This window comes from Podarcis vaucheri (assembly GCF_965113315.1).
Source record: "Podarcis vaucheri genome assembly, chromosome: 13".
In the NCBI taxonomy this organism is placed as follows: domain Eukaryota; kingdom Metazoa; phylum Chordata; class Lepidosauria; order Squamata; family Lacertidae; genus Podarcis; species Podarcis vaucheri.
In genome coordinates this window covers 7,303,335-7,329,898 of record NC_138751.1, presented here as the reverse complement: position 1 = coordinate 7,329,898, position 26,564 = coordinate 7,303,335, and the positions used below count along the sequence as shown (strand labels likewise).

The 26,564-nt window shown below is 44.3% G+C and overlaps 2 protein-coding genes and 1 long non-coding RNA gene across 12 annotated transcripts; 1 reads left to right on the top strand and 2 right to left on the bottom strand.

Moving 5' to 3' along the window:
• Positions 1-1,129: 1,129 nt before the first annotated feature.
• On the top strand, positions 1,130-14,055 carry RNF212B (ring finger protein 212B). Of its 5 annotated transcripts, XR_014213331.1 has the most exons (15): positions 1,130-1,266; positions 1,741-1,793; positions 2,691-2,765; positions 5,839-5,899; positions 6,087-6,115; positions 6,305-6,351; positions 6,738-6,780; positions 7,063-7,168; positions 7,628-7,673; positions 9,518-9,557; positions 9,693-9,817; positions 10,035-10,096; positions 10,186-10,217; positions 11,035-11,187; positions 13,697-14,055. XR_014213331.1 is itself a non-coding variant. In XM_082197905.1 (14 exons), exons 3-14 carry the CDS (start codon positions 2,701-2,703, stop codon positions 11,069-11,071), a joined length of 693 nt encoding a protein of 230 aa, XP_082054031.1. In that variant the 5' UTR covers positions 1,130-1,266; positions 1,741-1,793; positions 2,691-2,700; the 3' UTR covers positions 11,072-11,898. The 5 variants fall into 5 exon arrangements, 4 of the variants coding, with proteins under 4 accessions (XP_082054031.1, XP_082054032.1, XP_082054033.1 ...); XM_082197905.1 differs by lacking the exon at positions 13,697-14,055 and having other exon boundaries at positions 11,035-11,898; XM_082197906.1 differs by lacking the exon at positions 13,697-14,055 and having other exon boundaries at positions 1,137-1,266; positions 7,111-7,168; positions 11,035-11,898.
• On the bottom strand, positions 11,498-13,336 carry LOC309518143. Its single transcript, XR_014213354.1, has 2 exons — positions 12,874-13,336; positions 11,498-12,034 (listed from the first exon to the last, which is right to left on the bottom strand). It is a non-coding gene; the product is annotated as an uncharacterized lncRNA (long non-coding RNA).
• Positions 14,056-14,189: 134 nt separating the features above from the next.
• On the bottom strand, positions 14,190-23,183 carry HOMEZ (homeobox and leucine zipper encoding). Of its 6 annotated transcripts, none has more exons than XM_082197740.1 (2): positions 23,063-23,183; positions 14,190-15,938 (listed from the first exon to the last, which is right to left on the bottom strand). In XM_082197740.1, the coding sequence occupies exon 2, from the start codon at positions 15,874-15,876 to the stop codon at positions 14,422-14,424; it is 1,455 nt and encodes a 484-aa protein (XP_082053866.1). In that variant the 5' UTR covers positions 15,877-15,938; positions 23,063-23,183; the 3' UTR covers positions 14,190-14,421. The 6 variants fall into 6 exon arrangements, with proteins under 6 accessions (XP_082053866.1, XP_082053863.1, XP_082053867.1 ...); XM_082197737.1 differs by lacking the exon at positions 23,063-23,183 and adding an exon at positions 22,799-23,017; XM_082197741.1 differs by lacking the exon at positions 23,063-23,183 and adding an exon at positions 19,722-19,847.
• Between the last annotated feature and the right edge of the window lie 3,381 nt (positions 23,184-26,564).

Genomic DNA, 26,564 nt, shown 5'->3' with positions numbered 1-26,564 from the left:
ATGGCGCAGAAACATGAATCCAAGATACAGATCCTGCCACCAAATCGCCACTCATATCTGTATCCATTGACTCGCATAGTAAAAAATAATCGATCAAACACACCAGGTTGTAAGTGTGTGAAAACATGTATATTTTGGATTTCGCCCTCCGAAATCTACCATCAAATCACACTCTTCAGATTGAACAGTAAAAAAATAATGGTTTCAGCACACTGGCACATCAGTGTGGTGCAAAAAATGAATCTGGATCCACATTGTTGCACATTACGGTACCTCAAATCCACTGTCAAATCCTAACCATGCATTCAGGTCCATGGGCTACATTGTAAAAGTCATAGACCCAGTGTTTGTTGCCATCCATATGTCACAGTGGAGAAGCATGCCTTTTGGGGTGAAATCAAAAACTGTTGAAAGGCTGAAGCACCTGTTGTGGCTGTAGAGATTGATACGCCAGTGGTGCAAACAACAACAACCCAAAAACCATAGTTATGAGGCACAGAGACCCATCAATCTGCTCGTGAATTTTGCATGCCACTGGGGTGGACTTTGGTAATATGGTGCCCTGACTGAGCCCAAAATTTGGTGCCCCCAAATGGATCTTCTCAATTACTGATTTTCTTGATTTTGTGTCCCCTGGCTCAGTACCCTACACGGGGCAACTGCCCAAACCAACCCTAAATCTGGTGCTGAGGCCAGAAAAAGCTGCTGCTTCACCAATGCAAACAAATGACACCATAAAAATTATAGATCTGGTTGCCTCTGTTGCAGCACCACTGTGGAAAGAAAAATCAATATGACAAAACAGATGTGAACTGTCATTTCAAAGCAGGAGGATAGTGTTGCTGTTAAAAAAAAACAACCATGAGGATCTGCACTTCAGATTCACGTTTCTGTCTTATGGTGGTGGCCACAAAGTACTGGACTCTTGGCTAAGAGTGCAGTAGAATTGCATCTCATAATATTTTCTTCTTTACTGCTACAGTTTTAAATCCTGTGATTTTCTGAACCTATTCAAAGGGAAGGGATTAAGTTTAACTATTCCATTGAAATCAATGGGTCTTAAATGTGCCATGGACTGGTAAAAATTGACATATCCTCCTTATATACTGCACCTTTCTTAACAGAAGCTGAGGGAGGACCTCTGCCTCACCTGTCCTTCTTGCAACATGGACTGGTTTCATTGCAATCAGTGCTTTATCCAGGACGCATCTGACTATTACGTCACCAGCTGTGGACACATATTTTGCAAAAAATGTGCTGGTACAGGTAAGAGTAACAGCGTGATGTTTATACCATGTCTGGGATGCAACATTCAGTCACCAATGCTGCCTTCCTACACACACCTTCAGAAGATGACTAGGTAGTGAACTTTCCTATGAGTTTCTTGCATCCTGCACATGAAAACATATTGCTCATGTTTGATTTGTCAGCTGTACAACAGAACTTGACTGATCAAAAGCCAGCAGTCAGAAATACTAAAATTTTCAAATCTGCTTTTTAAAGACCATCTAATGCAAGGGAAGCCAACATGGTACCCTCCATATATTACTGGATTCCCAACTCCCATGAACATGGATAATGGGACTCACATTTGGAACTCACTATATAGGTCACCTCTGATCTAACAAATTTGAAGATTGGTTCATAATTGGACCCATCTTCTGATATAAGAACTTTTATATTATTTATAATAAATTTCCACATATTATTCTAACACCTTTTGCATTTTAATCCTGACAGATAAATGCCCATCATGTGGAACCAGCTGCAAATACTTGTTTCTCAATAATAATGTAAGTTGTAGTTTTTCGAAAGCAGAATCTTATATTCTCCTTTGTTTTCATGGACTTTCTGAAACACAGATGTTCTAGTTGTACCACATCCATTTTGGCTAATGTATGGAGTTATTTCTTATAAGGCTAAAATGTTACAATTTTGAAAACACTTGTCTCATTTAATTAGCTGTTAATACAGGGCTGGGGACTGGCAGGAGTTGGACTGACCAAGGTAGCCCAGTAAGATTGTCTTCAATGAATATGGTCTTAACAGTGAGTCCGTAAGTGACTGTGGAGACAAATTCTGGATCTATATGTCCTTCCACAGTAGGGACATAGGTTTCTGGGCGGGAGTTGATCATGTTGAGGGTTTGCCAAACCCACCTTCCTCTTAGTTTGTTTCTCTGAACAGTACACCCATCTGGGGATGCAATTAAAATCCAGTATGTAAAATGCACTTTTAATTTGCAAAGTAGTTTCAATCCATATTCTTACTTACCTTTTTGCCCTACTCTTTCCAGTCACAAGTCCATGCTTAAAAGCTCTATGTCCTAGTGTTAGTTATTTTTGCCCTGAAGCTTTCCTTTCCCTGTGAAAACCCGCTTTTTAGTGCTCAATTGGAGCTAACATCAATTCAGGTTTTCTGAAGAAACAGTAAAGTGGCCATGTGTTTTGCTGTGAAAACATGCAGGTGTGTGCAGCAGGGCCAGGGAATGAATGAAGTAACTCTGCTGTTAATGCTTGCATGCTTGTGCATTCACACTTAGCCATGGTTTGTACAAGGGATTTGAACATCAGTCTCTTCAATACATTACCAGCTGATTAAACCTAGAATATCTCAGTTTGCTTTGCCTCTTTGGAAGATAATAAAGAGTCTGGGCCTTATCTTGTCCTCTTTGTGTTTCTGATCTACAGATGAAAGAAGATGAAAAAAAGTTTTTCAAAAGTCCTGTTGAAACTGCTCTCAACCATATCACCCATCTATCTCAGGTAAGAATGACATCCCTGTGAGCATTGTCTCATAGGTCCTAAAATGCTGGTGACAGTCAAGAAACATGGAGTGAATTTGTGGAATTGTGGGTCTCTGAGAAAAAGCAGGTTAGCTTAAAAACAGTGTCTGCAATCCAGTCAGAAAAGGCAGGTTAGCTTAAAGATAGTGGGAGAAGTGTATGATGAAAATGTATTCAGAAGTATGTTTAAGGGGTCCTTCCTGCAAACAAGAAGAAACCAAAATTGCTTCAGGCAACTTGTTTATTGAGCATTGATCTCATTTGTTTGCGCAATGTTTTCAGGGAGGTTCTGTGAAACTGGCTGCATAATGAACATTGATTCCAATTTGTTTGTAGGGAGGTTATACCAAGCAAATATCTCTCACTTTCCAGTACATGTTTTATCACTTTCCTTATCCCTCAAAAGCTTGTTCTTTAAAAATAGGCTTGTGTTAAGTAAACTAAACACTGAGCAACCTGGATTTGCTAATACTATATGCGATTGAATCCTGCTGCAAAATAGCAAGTCTGGAAGCAGCTGTAGCAGCTTAATTTCCTAGCCTAATAAACAAAGAATATGATTTGAAAAGAAGTTACATTTCACCCCATTTCCAATAGCTTGGGGCTATGGGGGTGGGGTTAAATCTAAGGTCATTTATAGGAGTAGTTAATAACCAATCTGGGGAAGGGTTAATAATAATAGTGGTCCTCTTTGCCAACTTAGCTAATTAATTACTATAACAAATCTAGATAAAAGAGCCATATAAATATACAGACCAACTAGTTAATAATCAGATAGAATTTCAGCAGAATCAGCAGCACCTGAACATTAAAATCTGCCAGGATTGCCATTTTATGTATATCTCACAAGCCTTGGTAATTACCCTGAGCAATATACTACTACTCCCTCCCCTGAGCAAGATACTACTTCTCATTGGTGGATATTACTGTAGTGACAATAATAAAGGTATTTATTTATTTGGGAAATGTGTATATATCACACCTTCAACAACAAAGTTCCTAAGGTAGTCTACAAGTATTTTTAAAAACAACAAAAGAATAGTCTAATGAAAACAGTGATAAAACAGTAGAATCAAGCAGTATTTAAAACAGTGAAAACATTTATAAGGCCTGTAAAAATTAAAGGGTCTTCACCTGCTGCTGAAAATATGGCAATGTAGATGCCGGGAAAGCTGACCATGGGAGAGAATTCTAAAAACAGGGTGCCACAAGTGTAAAGGGTGTCTCTCTATCTAGTAATTTCAGGTAGGTGAATATTGTAATTGCTGCATTTCCAATATTTTCAGGAAGCTCTCCATTTCTGACCTTCCCCTTTGCACTCCACTAGCTTTGCATGCCCACCACAGTACCTCAGATGTCTATCGACTTGATACACTTTTGCAACATGTTTTTCCAACATTTTTGAAACAGGAGTTTTATCTCCAAAGTTGTTATTGTGTCTTTATTTTGCACTTCAAGTACGTGGTAGATACCCTGTCATTCGTACTTACCTTTAGCCAACTGTTTGACTGCAGCAAGCTTTCAGCTCCCTCAAAGTATTAGCAGGCAAAGGCTAGGCACATATGCCAGAGTTTTCTGTCAATTTTCCTTTCTAAAAGCTCCCCCTAGCAAACTCATGGGTTGTTTCTTAATTTCTCAGAGTTAAAAAACAATTTAGGGACTCTTATCACTTTGTTCAATTACAGCCATTAGCACAAACTCTGAGTCGCTTGTGCAACATGATGTGCATCTCATATGACTGGAGTGAACATGCAAAACTATATAACCTTAAGTCCGACAACTCTTTCATTTAGCCCAGTCTACTCTGATTAGTAGACATTGAACCTGTGTCCTGTGGTGGCTGGTGCCCATTGGGAATGGCAGGGCAGCAGGCAAAGAGGTCCACCATAGGTGGAACCTAAGACAGACAGAGCCCACTAATTCTGGTTTTGTTCCTGTCTTTCTCCCTGTCGAGTTGCACAAGGGTAAAACTGAGTCCAAGGAGGAGGAAGCTGACAGCCAGTACCACTCACAGGGCTGGTTGTAAGGAGGTAGGCAAGTGGGGACTAACTGAGGACAGACTGAAGTGAGTGGGTCACTGCTCCATTTACCCTGTGACCATCTATATGTAAGGCAAATGCTGTACCACTGCACTATGCCACTTGCTTCCTGTCTAGTATGTTCCCTAGAGTTGAAAGGACCCATATTCCATTTCTGATCTCCTGAAGCAAGTCACAGTCCCCAAATTTGACCACATAATAATATTAACTTTATTATTTTTACCCCGCCCATCAGACTGGGTTGCCCCCACATGCTTTTCAATCCTTTTATTTCATTCCCTTCGTTTCTCTTCCTAGGTGTGCATGTTCCAGAAGGGCCAGATGGAGCTTTTAGTTTCTTTCTACAAACACAATGCTTCAAAAGCAGAGGGAGCTCTTCAGGAAGCTCACCAGAAACTAACTATCCAAGAAAAGCAGGTTGTGTTCCCATGAACTAAGGCAAACAGTGTTAGTTGTAGCTGCAGGATTTAGTAGAGCCGTCATGAGGAAGACCATCGAAGTGTTGAACTAGGATTGCAGAAGCCTAAGTTCAAATCCCTGTTTAGTCCTGAGACTCACTTGGTAATCTTGGGCCAGTCATTATCTCCCTATTCCCCCTCCTGAAAACAATATAAAGAAGGTTCATATGAAATATTCTTGAATTCTCGTTTAATTTGTAAGCAACTCTTTTATTATTGATTGATGGCAGAATCCTGGTAAGGGGTGGAGTGAGCTCCTGCATTAACATTATACACATAAAGCAACCAAATGGGGATAAATATGTATACTGTTATTTTAAAAGGACCATATTCCTATTCCATTAGTACTAGATATTATGACATGTTAATGTGAAATGGAACTATTGGTCTGCATGACCCCACAGACATACATCCCACATCTCTCTGCCAAAATGTTCTTGCCTAAAGGGTCAACAGTATAACTGGATGTAATATAATGTATTAATGTAAGGCAATGCAATATAATTAGTCAGACCACCTATCTTCCATTTCTTTCCCCTTACTCCCCTTGGCTTAGGAATTTGGAAGCAATACGGAGAGAGAACAGGGAACTGAAGAAAAAGTGTAACAACATGAAGGTAGGAGCCCTTTGCTGGAAACAAATCACATTTTTGGGGATTGAGTTCCAGACACCATCTGCTGGTAGAAACAAGTTCTGCTCCTCCGTGCCTTTGTCAATGTTGGGATGGGAAAAGTGAATCAACCTCCCTGCAGGTTACTTATATTTGCATTTGGTCCTGCAAACCCACCCTTTTCTCTCAACAGGCTTTTCCGAGACACCGCCAGAGTAGCAGGTCAGTGTGTTAGTTCTGCCTTCTTGGAACATTTGCCAGGAACTGCAGCACATAAAATGTAGACACCAACCAACGTATCTGTGGCAAAACGATAGAGCTGAGTTTGAGGCCACAGGGCAGCAAAACATCTGGGGCACAGTCACATGCCTTTGACCCTGACTGAACAAAATTCATTTCAATTTGCTGCAGAAACAGCACTCCGAGGCCAGTCGGTGTCACACACCCATCACCCAGAGGTAGGTAGAAAGATGGGGCCTCTGTAGGCATGCATCAATGCCCTTGAGCAAATGTTCACATTACAGTGTATCTGTTTGTTTATGAGCATGTGAATGCATGTGTTCTGGCCCTGAACACATAGCAATAAGTGGCTACTTACCTATCTAAAAAATGCCTTTGCACATGTACACACATGCAATCCAACATGTTTCCCTGAGAGGGATGGACAGGTACAAACATATGCTCAAATATTTCTCTATAAAATCAGGGTAAAGGTTTGCACATGTCTTTTTGGCCCTTGAAGATGCATATTTATTACCTTCCTTATAATGACTCAGACCAACATCTTTTCTCTAGCACAGTATGTTGTTACTGTCTCTACAGTAACCTATTTCATATTTTGCAGTTACACCACAACCTATTTCCCAGCACTCCAGTGAGGTAGTCAGGTAGGTGGATCAGGAAATTCATATTCTTTGGTTGTAGGTGTGAGGCATTGTTATAAAAACAACAGCAAAAATGTAGGCATTTGCTCACAATTCCAGAGGAATTTCAGTTTATTTTTTTCCTCTTTAAGTAAAACAAAATTCCAACTCTAAACACAGTACACTTCATGCTATGATCTTTCCTCTGTACAGTATCCTATCATCAAAAATTGAATTCTAGTTTAGGAATCTAGACCTCTTAGTAGAGGCAATGCATAGATATTATCTGTCTGCTTGCCTATCTAGCCTTCCCACCAGTGACTCCTGGACTTTTTGTGCCTCTATTCTCCGTAGTCGCTCATCTTCCATGGATGCCATCTCTTCCAGAGCCAGCCAGCTATCAAACTGGCAAGTGAGTCTCCGCCACTGCTGTCCTTTACCTAGAAAAGGAAAAGATAAGATGGATATGTTGTTTTTGTTCTTCAAAAACTCAGTGTCACAGAGAATTCTGAGAACCAGGAGCCATTGATATAATATGCCCATGAAAAGAGAAGCCTTGTCCTCGTCACACACTGTTTACTGTTTTGTGTTATCAAGGCTTAGTGCTCAGTACTTAATACATTGCCATGGCAAAAGAACTATTCTCCTGTTGCCAACAAGGACTCACCAAGGCAATAACTGCAACAAGGTCAGTAGGAGCTGTTAATATCATCTGTCTGATAAGGCCTACAGGACACATAAATAACAAGTGCAGATTGAATTGTAATGTAAAATTTAAAATTAAGGTGTTTATAATGTTGTTGCCTTATTTTACCATGTAATAACTTTTCTAGATAATATTAAAAAGCAGAGATTTCTCACTTGTACCCAGCATGCCACAGGATCCACTAGGATGACCCCAGCTGACTCTATAAATGGTAAGAAATAGCTTCAAATAAAAGGTAGGGAACACAACTAGACAATAAGAGATTGGGGTGGGGGAAATAATTCAAGGATCACACTACCAAAATCACTAAGAGCAACACTAAAGTATTTTTATATACATTAGAAGCAGGAAACCAGCTAGGGAGGCAGTTAGACCTGTGGATGATAAAGGAGTCAAAGGTGTGCTAAAGGAGGAAGAGGAGCTTGCAGACAAGCTGAATGAATGCTTTACATTGGTTTTCATTGCACAAGACATAGGGCAGGTCACTATGTCTGAACTAATTTTCTCAGGAAGAGAGCCTGAGGAACCAAGGGAAATAGTGGTGACAAGAGATGAAGTCCTAGGCCATACTGACAAATTAAAAACAAATTAACTTATCATATCCAAACGGCATCCATTCAAGAATTCTTAAAGAACTCAAAGGTGAAACTGCTGATCTTTTATTGGAAATATGTAACTTGTCTGTAAGATCAGCCCCCACACTGGAGGACTGGAAAATCGCCGATGTAACATCAATTTTTAAAAGGGGGATCCAAGGAGATCTAGGATAGTACTGCCCAGTTAGCTTAATGTCAGTTGTAGGAAAGCTGGCGGAGAGCATTATGAAGAATTGCCAAACATAAAAAGACTTGCTGAATAAAAACTAGCATGTTTACTAGAAGTGTAATACTTGTCCCATTAACATTATTCAGTTCTTTGGGAGTGTCAAACATAGTGCCAAACACTTTCAAAACATTTCTCATCAAAAACTCCTGAGTATGATTACCAACCATGGGATAAGAGGACAGATCCTCACTTACATCAGTAACTAGCTAAAGAGGGAACAGAGAGTAAGAATAAATAGAATTTTCATAACACTATATTTTATTACAATACTGGTCATCAATTAGTACTTTTGCTTTTTAACCTGTGCAGAAACGATCTGGAATAAGAGATGAGCAGTGAGATGCCTATGAGGCCAAATTGTACAGGATAGTAAGAGAAGGGGTGATATATCCAATACAATTATACACATCTATGGTGCAACCATACTTGAGAATACTGTGCACAGTTCTGGTAACACACCTTAAAAAATATATTGTAGAACAGGAAAAGGTTAAGAAAAAGGTAATGAATATCATCAAGGGACTGGAGCAACTTGCTTATGAGGAAAATCTACATGGGGGGGGGTTAGTTTAGAGAAATTGTGAATAAGGTGGAAGGACGAGAATGAAGTGTCTAAATTTATGCATGGTATGGAGAAGCTGCATAGAGTTTTTCTCCTCATAATACTAGAAGCCAATAGATATTTTATAATGAATTTGGCAGATGAAAGGAAGTTCTTAGTCACACATGGGGTCACAAAGAGTCGGACACAACTACTCGACTAAACAACAACTACTTAGTCACACAGTACATCATTTAACTCTGGAATTTGCTACCAGACAAAGTTGTAATGGTCAGCACTTTGGATGGCTTTAAAAATGTGTTTTAGACAAATTGATGAAGCATAAGACTATTGAAGGCTGCTAGTGGCATATACCTCCAGTATCAGAAATAGTATACCTCAGAATCCCAGACTCTGTTCTTATGAATGCTGTATATGTTTTGACTACAAATAATACAAAAGACCAAAAGGTGGCAATGGAAGACCAGGAATAGGAGAGTGCAAGATTCAGCCTCCAAAGCTTATTCAATGTCCAAGAGGGGAAATTGTCCCCTCTTTTAAATGGGCAAATACATTATTGTATCTAAGAAAAGTAAAGTCCTACATGCTTACCTTTGTTCTTCTCCTGTCACCTTTCCACAGACTCTCCAATAATCACTTGAGGCTTAATACTTTGTTCTATTTTGCAGCTACTCCTTCTTCAGGTTCCACTCAAAGTTTATTCTTCAGGTGAGTTCCAGGGTGAGGGATGATATTCCCTCCAGGATACTATTATCACATGACCATGAAAAGGCCATGGCACTAGTATTATTTGCCACAGTAATTTGCATTTCTCATCACCATTCATCTCTCCATTTCTTTCAGGCCTTCTCCTGCCTTTTCTCACACCTCCAGCATGAATGTCAACTCACACACCCCCATGGCGAGGCAAAATCAAAGTGCTAGGCAGCAACAAGAAACCCCATACTTCAACCTCAACATCTTCTCTGGTGAGAAAGTACCCTGCTGCTAACAGATGCACCTTTTATTCTTCCATATTCCCTCCAGTACTCAACAATGCTATCATTGTACACTATAGTTCACTGTAGTAATACCGTAATTACAATGCAAGCTGCATTCTAAGGGTTGGGTGACACATACCACTCAGCCTCAGAATCCCACCATATACTTTCTAATTATCCATTCTCTATTGGCTTTAACCCACAGATCAGACAGAGGGGGTTTCTATGCCAGAACATCGTAGCAGTGAGAGACTACGGCCTATACAGGTGAGGAGCAGTCTGTGAAATGAGTATGGACTGGGCAAAGCTTATCATTGGAGCATTTTGAACAACTGCTTTTCTTTTTGTCTTCTCAGCTGAGATTCACCCCTCGCTCCTTTCACTGCAGGTAAGTGGTAACCTGTTTAGTTCACCATCCTCTCACCCAGAGGCATACCTAGGCACACTTGTGCCCTTGGCATGGAGATGTATCAGTGCCTCTGAAGCTGGGAGAAACCATGGACTAGAAACTCAAAAAGTCACACTTCTAACAGCACCACTGGCTGACTGGGGAGAGAGCCCTCGCTCAGAGCAGCAGAGAAACAGCCTGTGGAGTGCATGGAGGGGCAGGTGGGCTCTTAGCCACTCCAAGCCAGAGTGGAGAAGTGAGGTTTTTGTGCCACTCCTGAGCCTGTGCACTTAGCAGGGGCCAACCCCTAGACATGCCCCTGCTCCCACCAGGAATTAGGGCTGTGCCCCCCACAACACATTATTTGTGGACACCTTTGGGCACTCCCATTTGGGTTTAATTTGAAGAGGGTTGCCTTTATTTTTTGCTTATGTTTTTTATTTTGGGCTGTATTTTGCCCACTTTTATGGGATCAGGCTTCAAACCCTCTAAGCCAAAAAATGTTGAGTTAGGAGACTACAAGGGCTTGTAAAAGAGAGCTTGGGAGGGGGGGGGTAATACAAGGTTTTGAACTTCTGGAATTTGCAGTATCAAGTATTCCGTCACTTCCTCCTTCTGCTGAGCCAAGCCAGGTACTTGATCTGCGTAAGACACAAACTCCTGCCTAAGCCCGATATTGTGCTCTAGATACAGGCTGAAGTGCATTACTTAACCACAAACAGAAAAGTTTTGTTGAACATAACTGAGTAATAAGCTGCATTTGTAACTAAAGTGTGAACCCTACAGTATGCAACTAGCTCATTTTATTTTCTCACAGGCATTCATCCAACAGCCAAGACCACCAACAAAAATAGGGAGGACAAAAGCAACTCTCTGCTTACCAATCTCAACATGGGCAAGATGATATTTCCTGTTTCTGCATAAACTCTGCTGAATTTTTGGGGCCTTGGTGAAAAGCCATCCACTAAAAGTATTCTCTCTCTCTCTAGTAACACTATAGTTTCAGGAGATCTAACATGTGATAGACTTAAGTGGTGTAATATATATTTGCAGGGTCTCTTGTTGAAGGAAAGGTGATCAAAGGCAGACTTAGTAGGCTTATTTCAAGGCTCAGTGTTACTAGGCTAGGGAATTTTCTAGCAGACTCTATTGCAACTTATTAAGCAGTTCGTAGATCATAAAATAAACTTGCCAAAATTGAAATCAGATTTATTTGTTGAGAAGATAGCAAGTATTTTTGAAGTTCTCAGCTGCAATTTAGCCACTAGTAACTCAGTGGGAAACTTCCTTCTTTTTTATTCCAGTTGCATGGAATATAGGACTACTTTCTCCATACTGTATAACCAAAGTTGCTTTCCAGAGTGAGGACCTGACAAGTATTTCTTTGAAAGATAAAAAAGAAGCTGTATTTTTATCATTATTATTAAGGAAAAGACTAATTATCAAGAGAATCCCTCAGTTATGGCTATTTGAACTAAATCCACACCTCAGTCTATTTTATTTATCTCCTTCAATATCACACAAGTTTGTACAGTCCCATGTTCAGCCTTCTCTCTCTCTGCACAACTGACCAACTTATACCAATATTTTTAGTATTTCTAGCAGGGGGAAGAGGTGTTGCCTTTTCAGCCACTCTGTAAAAATGCTTGAAACGGTGATTTAATAAATAGGGTTGTTGTTTTTTAAATGCAGATTAGTATCACTATGTACAATCTTCTGCCTACTCATCGCTCTATAAATCTCAGAATCCATCTTCCCCATAACCCCTTATAAATGATCTAAGGCCAGTTCTGAGAGTTTACAGCAGCTTTCGATCCCTAAGATCAGTGTTTCCCAACCTTTTTTGGGCAAAGGCACACTTGTTTCATGAAAAAAATCTCGAGGCACACCACCATGCCAGATGGGGAAAGGTCACTTTTTACTTATGTTAAAAAAAATAAAAAAATAGTAACAGCATAGAAAGTAATGGTTAGGCTAGCATCCCTCTTCCAAATATGCTAGGTTTTTATTTGCAGGGACTGTTCTACATGGGAAAGCATTCAGCACTGTCATTCTCCCATCTGCCATCTGAATTGGTACTATTCTGGGTCAACTTACTCTGCTGCATGTGTAGATGAAAATGGCACCAAGTGTGGGGGAGGGGGCAGAACAGATTTCAGATACAGGATATTAAGCATACACGTACTTCAGATTGAACTGGTTGCTTGCTTTGCAAGTTTTCATTTCCCAAATGACTGCCTTGGCAAGCGCAATACCTACCAGGCTCAACGCCGGTCTCGCGCTGCCGCTTCCCGCGCTCTCAAGGACCCGGGAGCAGGAAGGCGTGAAGGGAATCCCGAAGGCGCGAAAACCTCGCGCATGCGCAGGCCTTCCGCCTGCGACAGTAGGCCGGCCGAAGCGAGCGGCGATGGGATGTGGGAGGGAGCTCGCTCGCCGCCCCGCGTGTGCCTATGTGGGGCACGTTACAGCCCCGTGACGTCAGCGCCACGCAGGCAGCCAGGCAGGCAGACGGCGAGAGCCCCGCGCTGGGCGGCCTCTCCTCGCCGCTGCCGCCCCGCCTCTCGCCGCCCGACTCGCCCGCCTCCCTCCCACGGCACACCAGGCAACGTCTCGCGGCACACTAGTGTGCCGCGGAACACCGGTTGGGAAACACTGCCTTAGATTCTGGGGCGGGGAGCAGGGTAGGAAACACATTCCTGTCTCAATGATGGTATTGGCTTTGTGAATGGAACAAAGATGGCATACAAACAGCAATGCTTCCTCCATTTCTTCCATAAAGGAAATGGTCTCTACATCACACCTCACCTTCAAGTAAGCTGCTGTGGGAAGTGGTGGCTTTCAGTTCATAGCCATCACCCATCTAGTTCAAAATGGATATATGACCAAAGTGAAAACTGACGGATCAAGGCACCAGTAAAGGGAGAGCACAGGAATGAATAAAAAAGGGTGATGACATCCACCTAGGGAGCTCAGTCGGTAGAGCATGAGACTCTTACCCATGAGACCCATGGATCTCAGGGTCATGGGTTTGAGCCCCAAGTTGGGCAAAAGATTCCTGCACTGCAGGGGGTTGGACTAGATGATGCCCGTGGTCCTTTCTAACGCTACAATTCTATTATTCTAAGATCATCAAGAGCAGAAGAAAAGTTAGAAGCTGTACAAAGAAGAGGCAATTAAAATGCAAGGAGAGAATGAAACGGAAGACAACTGAGATTAAGGCACAAAGTCGCCATCCTTGATTGGCAACTGCCAAAAATCAAATATTTATAACTGTAATTTTGGGCCACAATTTTAAAAATGAAAACAAAATCCCATAAGTAAACAAACGGGGGGGGGGGGGAGCCAAGGAGGGGTGCGTTAGAGCTAAAAGCCTGGAAGAGCTTAGTCTAAATTACATTTTTTTAATGTGTTCTGTCAGTAAAGGGACTTTGATTTGTAAAGCCAAAAAAAAAAAAAAGTTTCTTCATTGTATTCCCTAGGTTGCTGCTTCACTTAGCAGAATGAAATAGGATTGATACATGGGAGAGTAGCCAGATGTTATATATTTTCTGGATGGAATTTGAAAAAAGACATTGTTCCGTAAATGAAGGTACAGAGAGTCATATAAGCCATGTCACTGTGCCAGTGAGGAAAACACTGACAGAAGCAGGAGTCAAATAATTAGTTGGAAGCAGTGAGACAAAGCAGAATCAACATGGTTTTCTCATCCCAGATACCCCCTTTAAAATGAGGGAACAGTAGCAGCTTTAGAACTCAAGAACGGCAAGAAAGAAAAATGCATCAGGATTCTAGAAGAAGGAAACAATTTGGACTCTATGAGCACAACACAAAGGCTGCAATTCGAAAGTTCGATAAGAAAGAAATTTATAGGTCCAGCACACTACTGAACGGGCTCATTCTATGGATTCTGGAGAAAGGGTGTGGGAAGCCCCCTATCCTACACCTTTTTAACTCTCTGATTAAACACACCACTGCATGGTACAAATTTGTTTTACTTCAATTCTAAAACTTGAAAAAACACACACATAAATATGCTGGAACAGAAAAGGGGACCAAATTCAGTGTTTTGGAATCATGGCTAAGGGCAGGAATTTGGTGGAACAGAACCTCATAACACATTTGCCAGTTGCATCTTGATCCCTCCCCCAGACCTATCTCAGAAGTCCAGAATCGCTAGCATCCATCCAACATTCACACAAGAGCCCTAGGCAACCCAGTCTTCATCGTCCTCCTCCTCCTCGTCCTCATTATCATCATCTTCCTCATAGTCTTCATCTTCTACTTTTACCATAGCGGCTGCCACCTCCTCATCTACTTCGTCCTCATCCCCCAAGCACACCTCTACCTCACATGGTGCTGGCGAGTGTGAATTGAAATACTTCAGCACCTGCTCAGCCTCTATGCCAGACTCATGGCACAGTGCCGACAAGTTGTTTTCCTGCAGCTGCAGGTCGCTTGCACGATACCGTTTCAGTGGGCTTATGTCTGGATGGTGAGCATGCAGTGGGTGAGAAGGTAATGAGGAGACAGGCTCTGGATTCTGTCCTGCATTGTCCCGAAACCATTTCAGCTGGCCGTGTTTGAGGGCATAGCGAGTGTCTCCAAACCACTGGATGATCTCTGCTCGTGGTAACCCAGTGATCTTCTCCAGCTGGTGATAATCCTCTCTCCTGGCCCACTGACGACGAAGGAAGAAGGACTTTAACATATCCAGTTGTTCCTTTGTTTTTCGCCTAGGTTTGCGAAGAATGTCCGAGAGGTAACCTGAAGCCTGCTGCTGATCCCCCACAGTGCACTGATAGTTCTGAAGGCTGTGTGACTCAACATTGGTTGTAGCTGTAGAGGATGATGGGGTAGCTTTGGCGGAAGAGACCGCTGGAAGAATCACTGGGTGATGCCCACCATTCACTGCAGGGGTGACAGGTTCAGCCGGCTGCAGGGATGCTTTGGTGAGACCCCAGGTCATAGGGTGAGAGTTATGGAAGTTGCGATCCAAGCTGGTGGTTGTGGTAGGTAGATAAGAACTAGAAAGAATTTCTTTGGTATTGTGAAGCTGCACGGAGGTTCCTGAAGGTTCACAGTTCTCCTGAACTTTGTTATGGTGGGACAAGACATTCCCCTTCAATTCCCAAATGTCCTGAGTGATTCTCCCAAGTTCCCTCATTCCTTGGGCTGTGGTGAAGTGGCTTAAGGGAGTTATGGAAGACTGCTGGTTCGGCGGATATTTAGTGGAATGGTGCACAGAGGTAGGAACCGATTGGTGATATTCCTGACTCTTACAAGTTTGGTGCCAGGGGTCATCATCATTCCTGGCAAGCAGGCAGCTAAAGTGAAGTTGGTCCTGATGGTAGATGAGGCGAGCTCGAGTCTCTTCAATTTCCTCTGCACTCCAACTGATGCCACAGCGTAGGCGCTGTGCCATGAACCAGGCCTTGACCTTTTCCATGTGGAGGCCATGACGCAGGCAGAGCAAGGCCAGATCAGAGAGGCTGGGGTATGGAAAATAGCTGAAAGTTTGTAGCAGATGCTGGTTGCCATCAAGGTCGCTTGTCTGTGCTGCCTGTGTCCACACCAACTGGAGGTCCTCAGAGATGGGTGGTAGGCAGATCAAACCGGGAGGTGAGCCAAGGCAGCCAGGGGCATCCTTGTTGGGGGGCATGACTGCTGTCGTCTACAAGAAGTCTTCTATCTCCGGGGATCAGCTTCTGTCCCTCAGAACAGCTAGAACCAAAGAGTAAGGGAAGAATATGGGTCAAAAGAAGAAGAAGAAATTACATCAGAGGAAGTGGGGACAGGAGAGATAGCACCACAATGAGGAAATTGTAGTGTTCACTTCCAGGTGAAGAAAAGAAATATTTCCTGTACAGTGGTACGTCGGGTTACAGACGCTTCAGGTTACAGACTCCGCTAACCAGAAATAATACCTCGGGTTAAGAACTTTGCTTCAGGATGAGAACAGAAATGGCACGGCGGTGGCAGCGGGAGGCCCTATTAGCTAAAGTGGTACATCAGGTTAAGAACAGTTTCAGGTTAAGAATGGACCTCCAGAATGAATTAAGTTCTTAACCTGAGGTACCACTGTATATAGCAAGCCACTGTGTTTGGGAGAGGAGTTCTAACCTAGCCTTCTATCTATGTGCAGAGAATTGGTCAGGGTGGTGTGGGGTGATAGAAAAGCATTTACAGTGGTACCTCAGTTTAAGAACAGTCCTGTTTGGTTTATGAATTCTGGAAAACCAGAAGTAGTGTCCCAGTTTGCAAACTTTACCTCAGTCTAAGAACGGAATCCGAACAGTGGAAGGGCACCGGCAGCAGGAGGCCTCATTAGGGAAAGTGCACTTTGGTTTAAGAATGGTTTTGGTTTAAGAACAGACTTCCGGAACGGATTAAGCTCATAAACCAAGGTACCACTGTGGTTATCATTAGAGGTGCCACCTGCAATCCCAAAGTGCTACAGCCTAAACACAGGCTCACTGCTTTAGAGTCACGGGACTGTTTTACTGATGCAGACCAACACAGCCTCCCTTCTAAATAACATTTAGCAATTAAATGGCCTTTTGGCCTGCTTCAGAAGTAACTTATCAGCCCCCAAACAAACTGCATGCCATTGCACTCATTCCAGACCCCTTCCCTCCTCTCATGCTCCCAGATTTGCTGCCAATATTAAAGGTAAAGGTACCCCTGCCCAAACGGGCCAGTCTTGCCAGACTCTGGGGTTTGTGCGCCCATCTCACATTTATTGGCCGGGGGCCAGCGCTGTCCGGAGACACTTCCGGGTCACGTGGCCAGCGTGACAACGCTGCTCTGGCGAGCCAGAGCCGCACACGGAACGCCGTTTACCTTCCCGCTGGTAAGCGGTACCTATTTATCTACTTGCCCCCGGGGGTGCTTTCGAACTGCTAGGTGGGCAGGCGCTGGGACCGAGCAGCGGGAGCGCACCCCGCCGCGGGGATTCGAACCGCCGACCTTTCGATCGGCAAGCCCTAGGCGCTGAGGCTTTAGCCCACAGCGCCACCCGCGTCCCGCTGCCAATATTAAGGCTTATTTAAACCAGTTTTCCATACATCCAAGCTGGCAAACAGTTTTAATTTCCTTCTTATTAAGCAAGCTATGAAGCCAGAATTAGATCTGGTTTGAGACTAGAAAAACACGTAGGGTCTGCAACAAAATGTTACAGTGTGCAATTCCATCGTTCAGGAGTCCAGCTGCTCCATCCCCCTCCCCATCAGTTCTCTGCCTCCGCTACCCTGCCCCAAACATCCAACCAGCAATTCTATGGCCACTGAATATGCTCAGTCTTCATTTGGGTGTTTGGGTTTCTGTTTTAGGCATTTTCCTCTGACTTTTTTTTGTCCTTCTGTAAACCTTGGGGTCCCCCAAAGCCTGCTGATGCCCCCTAAAACAGGGTTTCCCAAACATCTGAGTTCATTTACCCCATGATAAGCTTATAAAGTTGTCATCAACAAGTGAAACAATTTTTTGTTTTGTTTTTTAAATCAATATATAATAAACATTCCTCATAGGCAAGGAAGGTATCCTCTGTACACTCCCATGCCTTTTATTTCTGATAACTCATAATTCCTGATTAAATTTTCAAACTATACACAGAAATTTTATTTTCCACTCCTAGTCCTTTTCAGTGTTCAACACTCCCATTGTTCTAGGTTCATTTTGAGACAGGGAATTTCATTAGTGCAGGCAGTTTCTGAGCTAAGGGCTCAGTTCAGTGCCTAAGATTTCAGATTAAAACTGCAGAGTGGAAAGAAAGGAGGACCTTTTTCTTCCTCCCCTCTTCCAGCTACTCTCTGGAGGAGAGACCCTCTTAAGAATATTAGGGGAGTGGGCAGGGAAAAGACTAGACCATGTGAAAGATGAACACAATATTTTAGGTGCAGTTAATTCACTTTCAGCTTTGTATTCTTGTTATAAAAAAGCATACCAATACATTCCATTGTTGCGCCCATAACCTAGGTTTAAGGTGCCGTTTAGCTCCTAGCTTTCATATCTCAGTTTCTAACACTGGTCCTCTTCTGGTACGGGTTTGCCCCCTTTGACTCTGAGGTCTGTATTCACTCCCTGCACAGTTCTATCAACCTGGGGTGTGGGGAGCTATATTAGCCATCACTTTGGAAAAAACTGCTCTAGAGCATGGAAAGATATATAGCTCAGTTTCAACACTGTGTGCATCTGTTTAGTTCCATTATATATGTTCTAGAATTGTTCACTTGGGACTCCAGTTTGATCCAATTTCCGCATTTACCTTCTGCTATCTCACGTGTTCCTTCGTATTCATCCAAATCTTTTAAACTGCAAGCCTCTGGGGAGCCTGTTATGTATTTCAGCATACAATGATTTACACACACACACACACACACACACACACACGTACACACGTGTCTGTCTGTCTGTATATGTCTGTACACACACACAGCACTGATCAGCCAGACAGAAATTCCAATTTTTCTCTAATAGTTTTAGAAAGCAGATGGCCTTTAATTAAATAGGATAATGAAGCAACAATGGAGCAATGAATGCCAATTTCCAAAGGCACCAGAAGATTAAATGCCCCAAAAGTCAGCATTAATACAAAATAAATCACAAATCCATCAAAAAGCAGACAGCATTCTCCAAGGTTTTGCAACTAACTATGTAAACATCATAGTACTAGCTGCCCAGATCCGCTTCATTCGATCTTTGAGGGGAGGAATTTTGAAGAATATGTGTCTGTGTATAACTATTCTCCAGGTACTCAGACATAAGCATCCCCAAAGGAGGACCGTTTACTCAACCGATATCCTGAGATTTCACAGTCCCACCCCCTTTTGCCAGCAACCTACTTTAACTTCAACATTTCTCTTTCCAGCACTGCCTAACCTTCCCTCTTGCTTTTCCTCCCTAGGTCAAAATCCCCTCCCATCTCCCAAAGCCTGAATTCTCTCCTCTATACAGTACTCACTTTTCTCCCTTGACTCCTCCCCCACTTCAGGACTTTCCTTCCTTCTTTCTCTTCCCTGCTCCCTGCAGTGCACGCTGGGAAACAGAGGGAAGAAGGCGGGGTTTCTCAATCCCCAGGAAGCTGGCCCTTTAAGGGGAGCCAGACACTTCGGGTCCTCTATCCTAACTTGCATTTACTTGGGTTTTTTATTTATTTATTTATTTAAGGGGTGCTTTCCTTAACCTTTTTCATTTTCTCCATCAGCTTCTGCAGATCTGCTCCCATTAAGTTGCCCAAAACTCCCCACCCCTTTAAAAAATAGCTTAACCCTAGTGTTTATACACTGAAAATAAATACAATTTATTATAAAAAAGATTTAAGAACTTTTAACCCATCTTGTTTTCAAAAGAAAGTTAAAGTCGTTAACAAATTCTGACGTCGCAACAAAATGATTTTCAAAAACTCATAAAAATAAAGCCATCTAGCAAAAAGCTGAGGAAATAAGTGAAATAAATAAATAAATGTGGAGGAATTTGTCCACCTGTACTCAGAGCCAAGGCCCGTCCCACCTCTGCCACCTGCTGACTGCATAGCCCTTGGCAAAGTCCCTCTCTTTCAATCTCAGCGCCTCACATCCAGCTCCAGCACCTAGCAAGGTCCATGGGAGTTCAGAGGCCCACTGTAGAATGGGAATGGCACAGCAAAGACAAACAGAACAGCAACTGAATGGAATTCTGCATGTGAAATGGTTCTGCAGAACTGATGAGTTAACATTCATCCAGTCACCCCCTGCCACTGGCTCCTTAATCCCATATCTGGTGGCTGTCTGTGTTACTGGGTACACCCAGCGACAGAAAAAAGGTGCTGTGTGTAGCAGGAAACCCCCCCCCCAAGCATTCAGTTTGTACAAACTTCACACACACTCACACTCACACACTACATACGCTACACTTCTGTTATAAATTCATAGAAAATCAACCATACATCGGATTTGCACTGTTCCACTTTTATTTTACTCCATGAAGGAAAGACTACAAAATGGGGAAGGTTTGATACAGGGCACCATAATCCCTTCACCATACCAGCACATCCACAGGAGCCCTGCCCAGTTGCTATGCCAACCCTGATGATCCCAGACAGAAGACAATCAAGATCACAAAGAACTTTCATATGGGAGTGGATTCTGCATGGACCGGAACAAAGGACAATGATCAGATCTTCCCTCAGGGGGCAGGAAACTGCGACTACCTTTTGTCTTCAGAAAATGACTCATGGGGAGGGTAGAAGGGAACCAGCGAGGTGACAGGACACTCAGGTTACCACCACAACTCCTCCCTCAACCCCTCCTTTCTGTAATGTATGCATGATGTTTCTGGGGGTGGGCTTGACCTAGAGGATAGGAAATTCAAAAGTTTTTATAAGGTCTTGCACACCATTTTCTGTGTCTTTTCCTCTCTCCTGCAAGTGAGGGGAACACCCTGTTGCAACAGTTCAATAAAGGCCAAGCCTACAGGCTGCTGATTTGCTCCAATTTACTCTGGTTGGTGTCTTTACTTTTTGTCCAAGGGAGCCCTCAGATTTTTCCGGTAACACGTGCAGCCAAATCCCAAATGACTGGGGGTGGGGGTGGGTAGCCAATGTGTCCTTCAGATGTTGTTGGACTACAGTTCCCATCACCACTGGCCTTTTGCCATGCTAGCAGGGGCTCGTGGGAGCTGTAGTGTAACAACACCCAAAGGGCACCATGTTGGCAGTCCTGGACCAGATTGGCATTATGTTCCCTAGCCCACAAGGAGGGCATAAGCACAGTTCACTCTTTTGCTCATTCCCATCACCAGCAAATGGATTTCAGAGGCAGACTGCCTCCAATACTGCACACAGCCACCTCAACAGCTTTCTGCTTAACCAATTTGTTTAACTGAGTGTAGGTATTGTTCAGGAGTTCAGCGCCACTGAATTAAATGGGGCTTACTCCCAAGTAAGTGTGCATAAGATTGAAACCTTAGCATGTGTTCTAAGAATTCAAAGGTCTGAAATATAGAATAAATGTTCATAAATGTATAAGGCAAACACATACCTAAGTACCGTATATAAACCACGTGTCTGAAATAGTACAGGAGAACAATCCTGAAGCCATTTTGACTCTCCCAAATTGACCTCAAATATTTCTCTGCAAGGAGGAAGGAAATGGGGAAAGCTTTCCAATTGTCTTTTGATTGTAGGAGCTTACACCTCCCTTTTCAACTACAGCCTGGCAAGTCGAAATAAATAAAAAATTGTCCAGTAGCACCTTAGAGACCAACAAAGTTTGTTCTGGGTATAAGCTTTCATGTGCATGCATGAAATCTAGAGTCTGGCAAGTATCTGTTATCAATATGCGTAAGAGATTCAGGAACTAAGTATTTACCATCTCAAAGGAATGGCCAGGCAACCCAGAAAATGCAATCAAGTAAGGCATTACCAGGTATCCTAGCAGACAGGAGAGTTGCAACACTCTCAAATTTCTGATGGAGACTGCCTCCTTCTATAATGTATGTATGATTTTTTTTTTTTTTGGGGGGGGTCCTTGGGCCAGAGGGTGGGCAATTTCAAAGGTCTATACAGTGGTACCTCAGTTTACGAACTTAATCCATTCCGGAAGTCTGTTCTTAAACCAAACCCGTTCTTAAACCAAGGTGTGCTTTCCCTTATACGGCCTCCTGCCGCTGTAAACTCCTAGTGAAGGAAGAGGGGAACGGGGCAGGGACCTGTCTTGTTAGTCTGTAAGGATTCAATCCTGCCACCTGCAATGGTTTGCTTCTTCACTGCATTCCCTGCAGAGAACACCCTGGCAAAGCAGTACCCAGCAAAACTGAACTCTGCCTCCCTAGACTCTAGTCTCTGTCCATTAGCTGGTGTCACTTGGTAGTTGTGGGGAACCACAGGCCAACCGGGATCTCCCGGGCTGCCATTCCCAGCCTCTGCTGTAAAACTTCAGGCACACCACTGCTGACACAACCCCATACTGTCTCCCGCCCAATTCACCCCCAAATCTTTTTGCAGCATCTTGCAGTCCTCCCCACTTGCCCCCCCCCGTCCCTATCCCGTACCCCTGACTACCTGCTTTAACTACAGTCTCACTTAATTGTGAGCATGCCTTACTCTCTCCTCCTCTCTACTCTGCCACTTCTCTCCCAGGGCTCCCACTTTGCCCAGGCACGCTTCCCAAAACAAATAAGGAAGGAAACCGGAAGACTGCTGTTTATTTTTCTCCCCACCTTCCTCGCTCCACCGCAATATCGTCTTATTATAGCAGTTTTGGGAAGAGGTGGTAAACAAAAGAGAAAGAAGGAGGGATGGACAGGCCGAAAGAGGTGGAGGGGTAGGGCGAGTGGAGGAAGAGAAAAGGATGAGAGGAGATGGGAATCGGTGGAAAGGGGGAATATTTTGCATGTGGAAGACGAGAGAGAGAGAGCAATCTAAAGAAAGAGAGCAGAAAAGAGGAGCAGAGTTCCCGGGAGAAAAGCCAGGAAGAGGAAAAGGAGGGATGTAGCACCAAGGGGAGGCAATGAAGGAAAGGCTCAGTAGAGCAGGGATCGCAGCAGGCCCAGGCGAAACGGAAGAGGGGAGGGCGCAGCTGATGCTCCTGCCGACCATGGCCACTCACCCGCTAGGGCCTGCTCCGGCTCTTCTTCCCCCTTGCAGTCGGGTTCCGCCCGCTTGGGGAGCCGGCGGGGATGGAGGAGGTTGGGCTGGGCAGCCGTACGGGCCGGGGACCTGCCATTGGCTGGAAGAGGCAGCCGGCCAGCAAAGCCGGACTCCTGGGATCTCCAAGCAGAGCGAGGCGCCCAACCCGCAGGATTCCTGGGTTCCCCTCAGGACGGCCTTCTGTTTTTGAATAGGAACCAAGGTTCAAGCCACACCCCCTTACCTGAAACCCCAGCCCCTTCGCCCCACATGTGTGGGAATGGTTCTTTACTCTGAATGTGCTCAGAAGCATCTTTGCGCCCTCTCCCCTTCATTGTGGCTTCAGGCGTTCCAGAATGCTCAGGGCATAAAGGCTGCTCTGTGTCCGATGGGGAGGAACTGCGATTTTAATATATCTTTGTATGTGGAGGCTTGTGTGTGGGTGAATAAGTCGAAATAATGTCAATTGCGAGGATGAGAAAGCATCTGCTTCCCCCCTGAGGCTATTGGGATGGTATGGGACCACATTAGGGTAGAGATCTGAAGCTTTGTTCAAAACTCAGGGCGGCATTCAACTAAGTTTTATTCAGAGCTGACCTATAGAAAACAATTAACATGACAAACATTGCTCCATTAATTTCAGTGGACCCACGCTCTGAATGAAACTTAAGTTGATTAGCAGTTTGTTAACAGTCCAGCTGGGATTTGGTGACCTTTCTGGTCATCATATGTCTTGCACATAAACCATTACTCTACACCGGCTTTATAGTTGATTTTGGGGTGCCACATTAGTAATATAATAATAATAATAATTTATTATTTATACCCCGCCCATCTGGCTGGGCCTCCCCAGCCACTCTGGGCGGCTTCCATAAAAACCAAAAATATAGTAAAATATCACACGTTAAAAACTTCCCTGAACAGGGCTGCCTCAAGATGTCTTCTGAATGTCAGGTAGTTGTTTATCGCTTTGACATCTGCTGGAAGGGCGTTCCACAGGGCGGGTGCCACTACCTAGAAGGCCCTCTGCCTGGTTCCCTGTAGCTTTGCTTCTCACAATGAGGGAACCGCCAGAAGGCCCTCAGCGCTGGACCTCAGCATCCGGGCAGAATGCTGGGGGTGGAGATGCTCCTTCAGGTATACTGGACCGAGGCCGTTTAGGGCTTTAAAGGTCAGCACCAACACTTTGAATTGTGCTCGGAAATGTACTGGGAGCCAATGCAGATCTCTCAGAACCGGTGTTATGTGGTCTCTGCGGCCGCTCCCAGTCACCGGTCTAGCTGCCGCATTCTGGATTAGTTGTAGTTTCCGAGTCACCTTCAAAGGTAGTCCCACGTAGAGCGCATTGCAGTAGTCCAAGTGGGAGATAACCAGAGCATGCACCACTCCGGCGAGGCAGTCCGCAGGCAGGTAGGGTCTCAGCCTGCGTACCAGATGGAGCTGGTAAACAGCTGCCCTGGACACAGATTTGACCTGTGCCTCCATGGACAGCTGTGAGTCCAAAATGACTCCCAGGCTGCGCACCTGGTCCTTCAGGGGCACAGTTACCCCATTCAGGACAAATGGGTTAAACAAGATGACTGATTTTGCAGTGCTTCATTAGTAAAACAGGAATTGTTGATCTTCCATCTCCACTCAACTTCCTCTTTACTCTTTGAATCTATCATTGGACAACTGCCTTGTAGAAAGCATGTTCATAATGTCGAGGGAAAGCCATTCTGCACATGCTCAGAGGCACTATTGGGAAAAATACATTATATGTGAGGGATAAACTCTAGTGAGGGAGATGTGCACAGCCTTTGGCCCGCCTGACGTGACTGAACTACACCTCCTCTCATTCCTGGTCCATCAGCTATGCTTGGCCCTTAGATGCTGATGAGAATGGTAGTCCAGCCACATTTAGAGGTCCCCCACACATAAGCAGAGAGACGGCTGCAGGAATTCCTACACCAGATAAATATGCAGAGTTTACAGCACTGGTGATCTGGGTCCTTGCAGAAGGGACAGAGGTGGCCCGTCATGTTTGGCCACCTGAAGCAAAATTTTGGGAAGGTGCTGACCACCCCCTTGCTGCCCCCACCAAAGCCTCGCTTACCAGAGTTGTGCAGCTGTGGCTTCCAGTGAGACCTCGTAAGAGCCACGAGTGGAGACCTCCACGAGATCTCACTGGAACCCACTGCAGATTCTTCTCCTTGCTTTGGCAGGGCATCCCCGAGAAGGGATGGATGCTCGCGAGGGTCAGCCGTGTTGGTGTAATGTGAACATTGACTGAAATTAAAGTGTTTGGTCTCATGTCTTGAGTTAGCACATCCCCCATGTCTGGATGTCCTGAGATAAGGGTACCAGGTGCACTGGGTTACCGTAGCAACACCAGTGAGCTGGAGCGCATGACTTGCTGACTCTGCATTTGTGAGAGTCGGGGGAAGAGGCTGTGGGTTTTACACAGCATGGTGATGTTAGTGGATCTCTGTACATGTGCATCTTTACTTCAAGGACTAGAATAACTGTATATAGTACACAGTAGCATTGTGTTTTGTCTCGTATCTGGAGTCACCAACAAGTCAGAATGGCTTAGCCCTCTTGCTGAAGAGCAGGACTCCAGGATCTCATCTGGAAACATAAGGTCCACTATTGTACAGTGGTACCTTGGGTTAAGTACTTAATTCGTTCCGGAGGTCTGTACTTAACCTGAAACTGTTCTTAACCTGAAGCACCACTTTAGCTAATGGGGCCTCCTGCTGCCGCTGCGCAGCCGGAGCACAATTTCTGTTCTCATCCTGAAGCAAAGTTCTTAACCTGAAGCACTATTTCTGGGTTAGCGGAGTCTGTAACTTGAAGCATATGTAACCTGAAGCGTATGTAACCTGAAGCGTATGTAACCCGAGGTACCACTGTAGCAATGAAACTTTGGGGAGCTGTCAAATGGGAGTTTGGCACAGAGTGTCATCTCAACGCTCCTGTCATATCTCTGCATTCCATCTGAAGCCGGAGAGGCTGTGAAGGTGTCAGACCAGTGTCTGGAAGCAGTGATGGAGGCCAATAAACTGAGACCTCTGGGTGGTGTTGCACTCCCTCAGAAGAAACAAGCTCAGAGTCTGGGGATGCTGCCAGATTGCAACTTGTCACACAAGTCCGAAGAGGCTGCTGTGGCTAGGAATGCTCAGGCCCAGTTTAGGCTGCTTCACCAGCCACGTCTGATCTGGTCTTGTTTGTCTATGATCTGGTGACCTCCCGCCTGGACCGCTGCAGTGCGCTGTACGTGGGGCTTCCCAGAAGCTGCAGCTACTAAGCAGCTAGGCTGAAAAGTGGGGCAGCCTTGATGCTCTTTCCTGTGTTTCCCCCTGGAAAGCTAGTTTCTGGTTGTTTCTTATTATCCAGGTCGTGATAGCTTTGTCATCCCCATATAAAAGCTGTATGTAAGTAGAACAACCTATTAATAAGGACCTCAAGGACTGCCTCTTTCCCTATGAACCTACCCAGACCCTGAGATCATCTTCTGAGGCCCTCCTTCGTGTGCCTCCTCCTCGAGAGGTCTGTAGGGTGGCAACACGAGAACAAGGCCTTCTCTGCAGTGGCTCCCCGTCTGTGGAATGCTCTCCCCAGGGATGTTCGCCTGCCACCTTCATTATACACCTTTAGGAACCGGGCAAAAACGTTCCTTTTTAACCAGGCCTTTGGTTGATCTGATTTACATCCTATTTCCTTTTAAAACGTGTTTGTTTTGGGTGGAAGGCTATTGGCTTGTT

What these genes read in the sequence shown, in the direction of transcription:
- RNF212B (XM_082197905.1), top strand. Translation starts at nt 2,701, where the DNA reads ATGAAAAAAAGTTTTTCAAAAGTCCTGTTGAAACTGCTCTCAACCATA. An exon ending in AGACACCGCCAGAGTAGCAG is followed by an intron (nt 6,116 to 6,304) that starts GTCAGTGTGTTA and finishes AATTTGCTGCAG; the next exon opens with AAACAGCACTCCGAGGCCAG. An exon ending in CCTCGCTCCTTTCACTGCAG is followed by an intron (nt 10,218 to 11,034) that starts GTAAGTGGTAAC and finishes ATTTTCTCACAG; the next exon opens with GCATTCATCCAACAGCCAAG.
- HOMEZ (XM_082197740.1), bottom strand. Translation starts at nt 15,876, where the DNA reads ATGCCCCCCAACAAGGATGCCCCTGGCTGCCTTGGCTCACCTCCCGGT.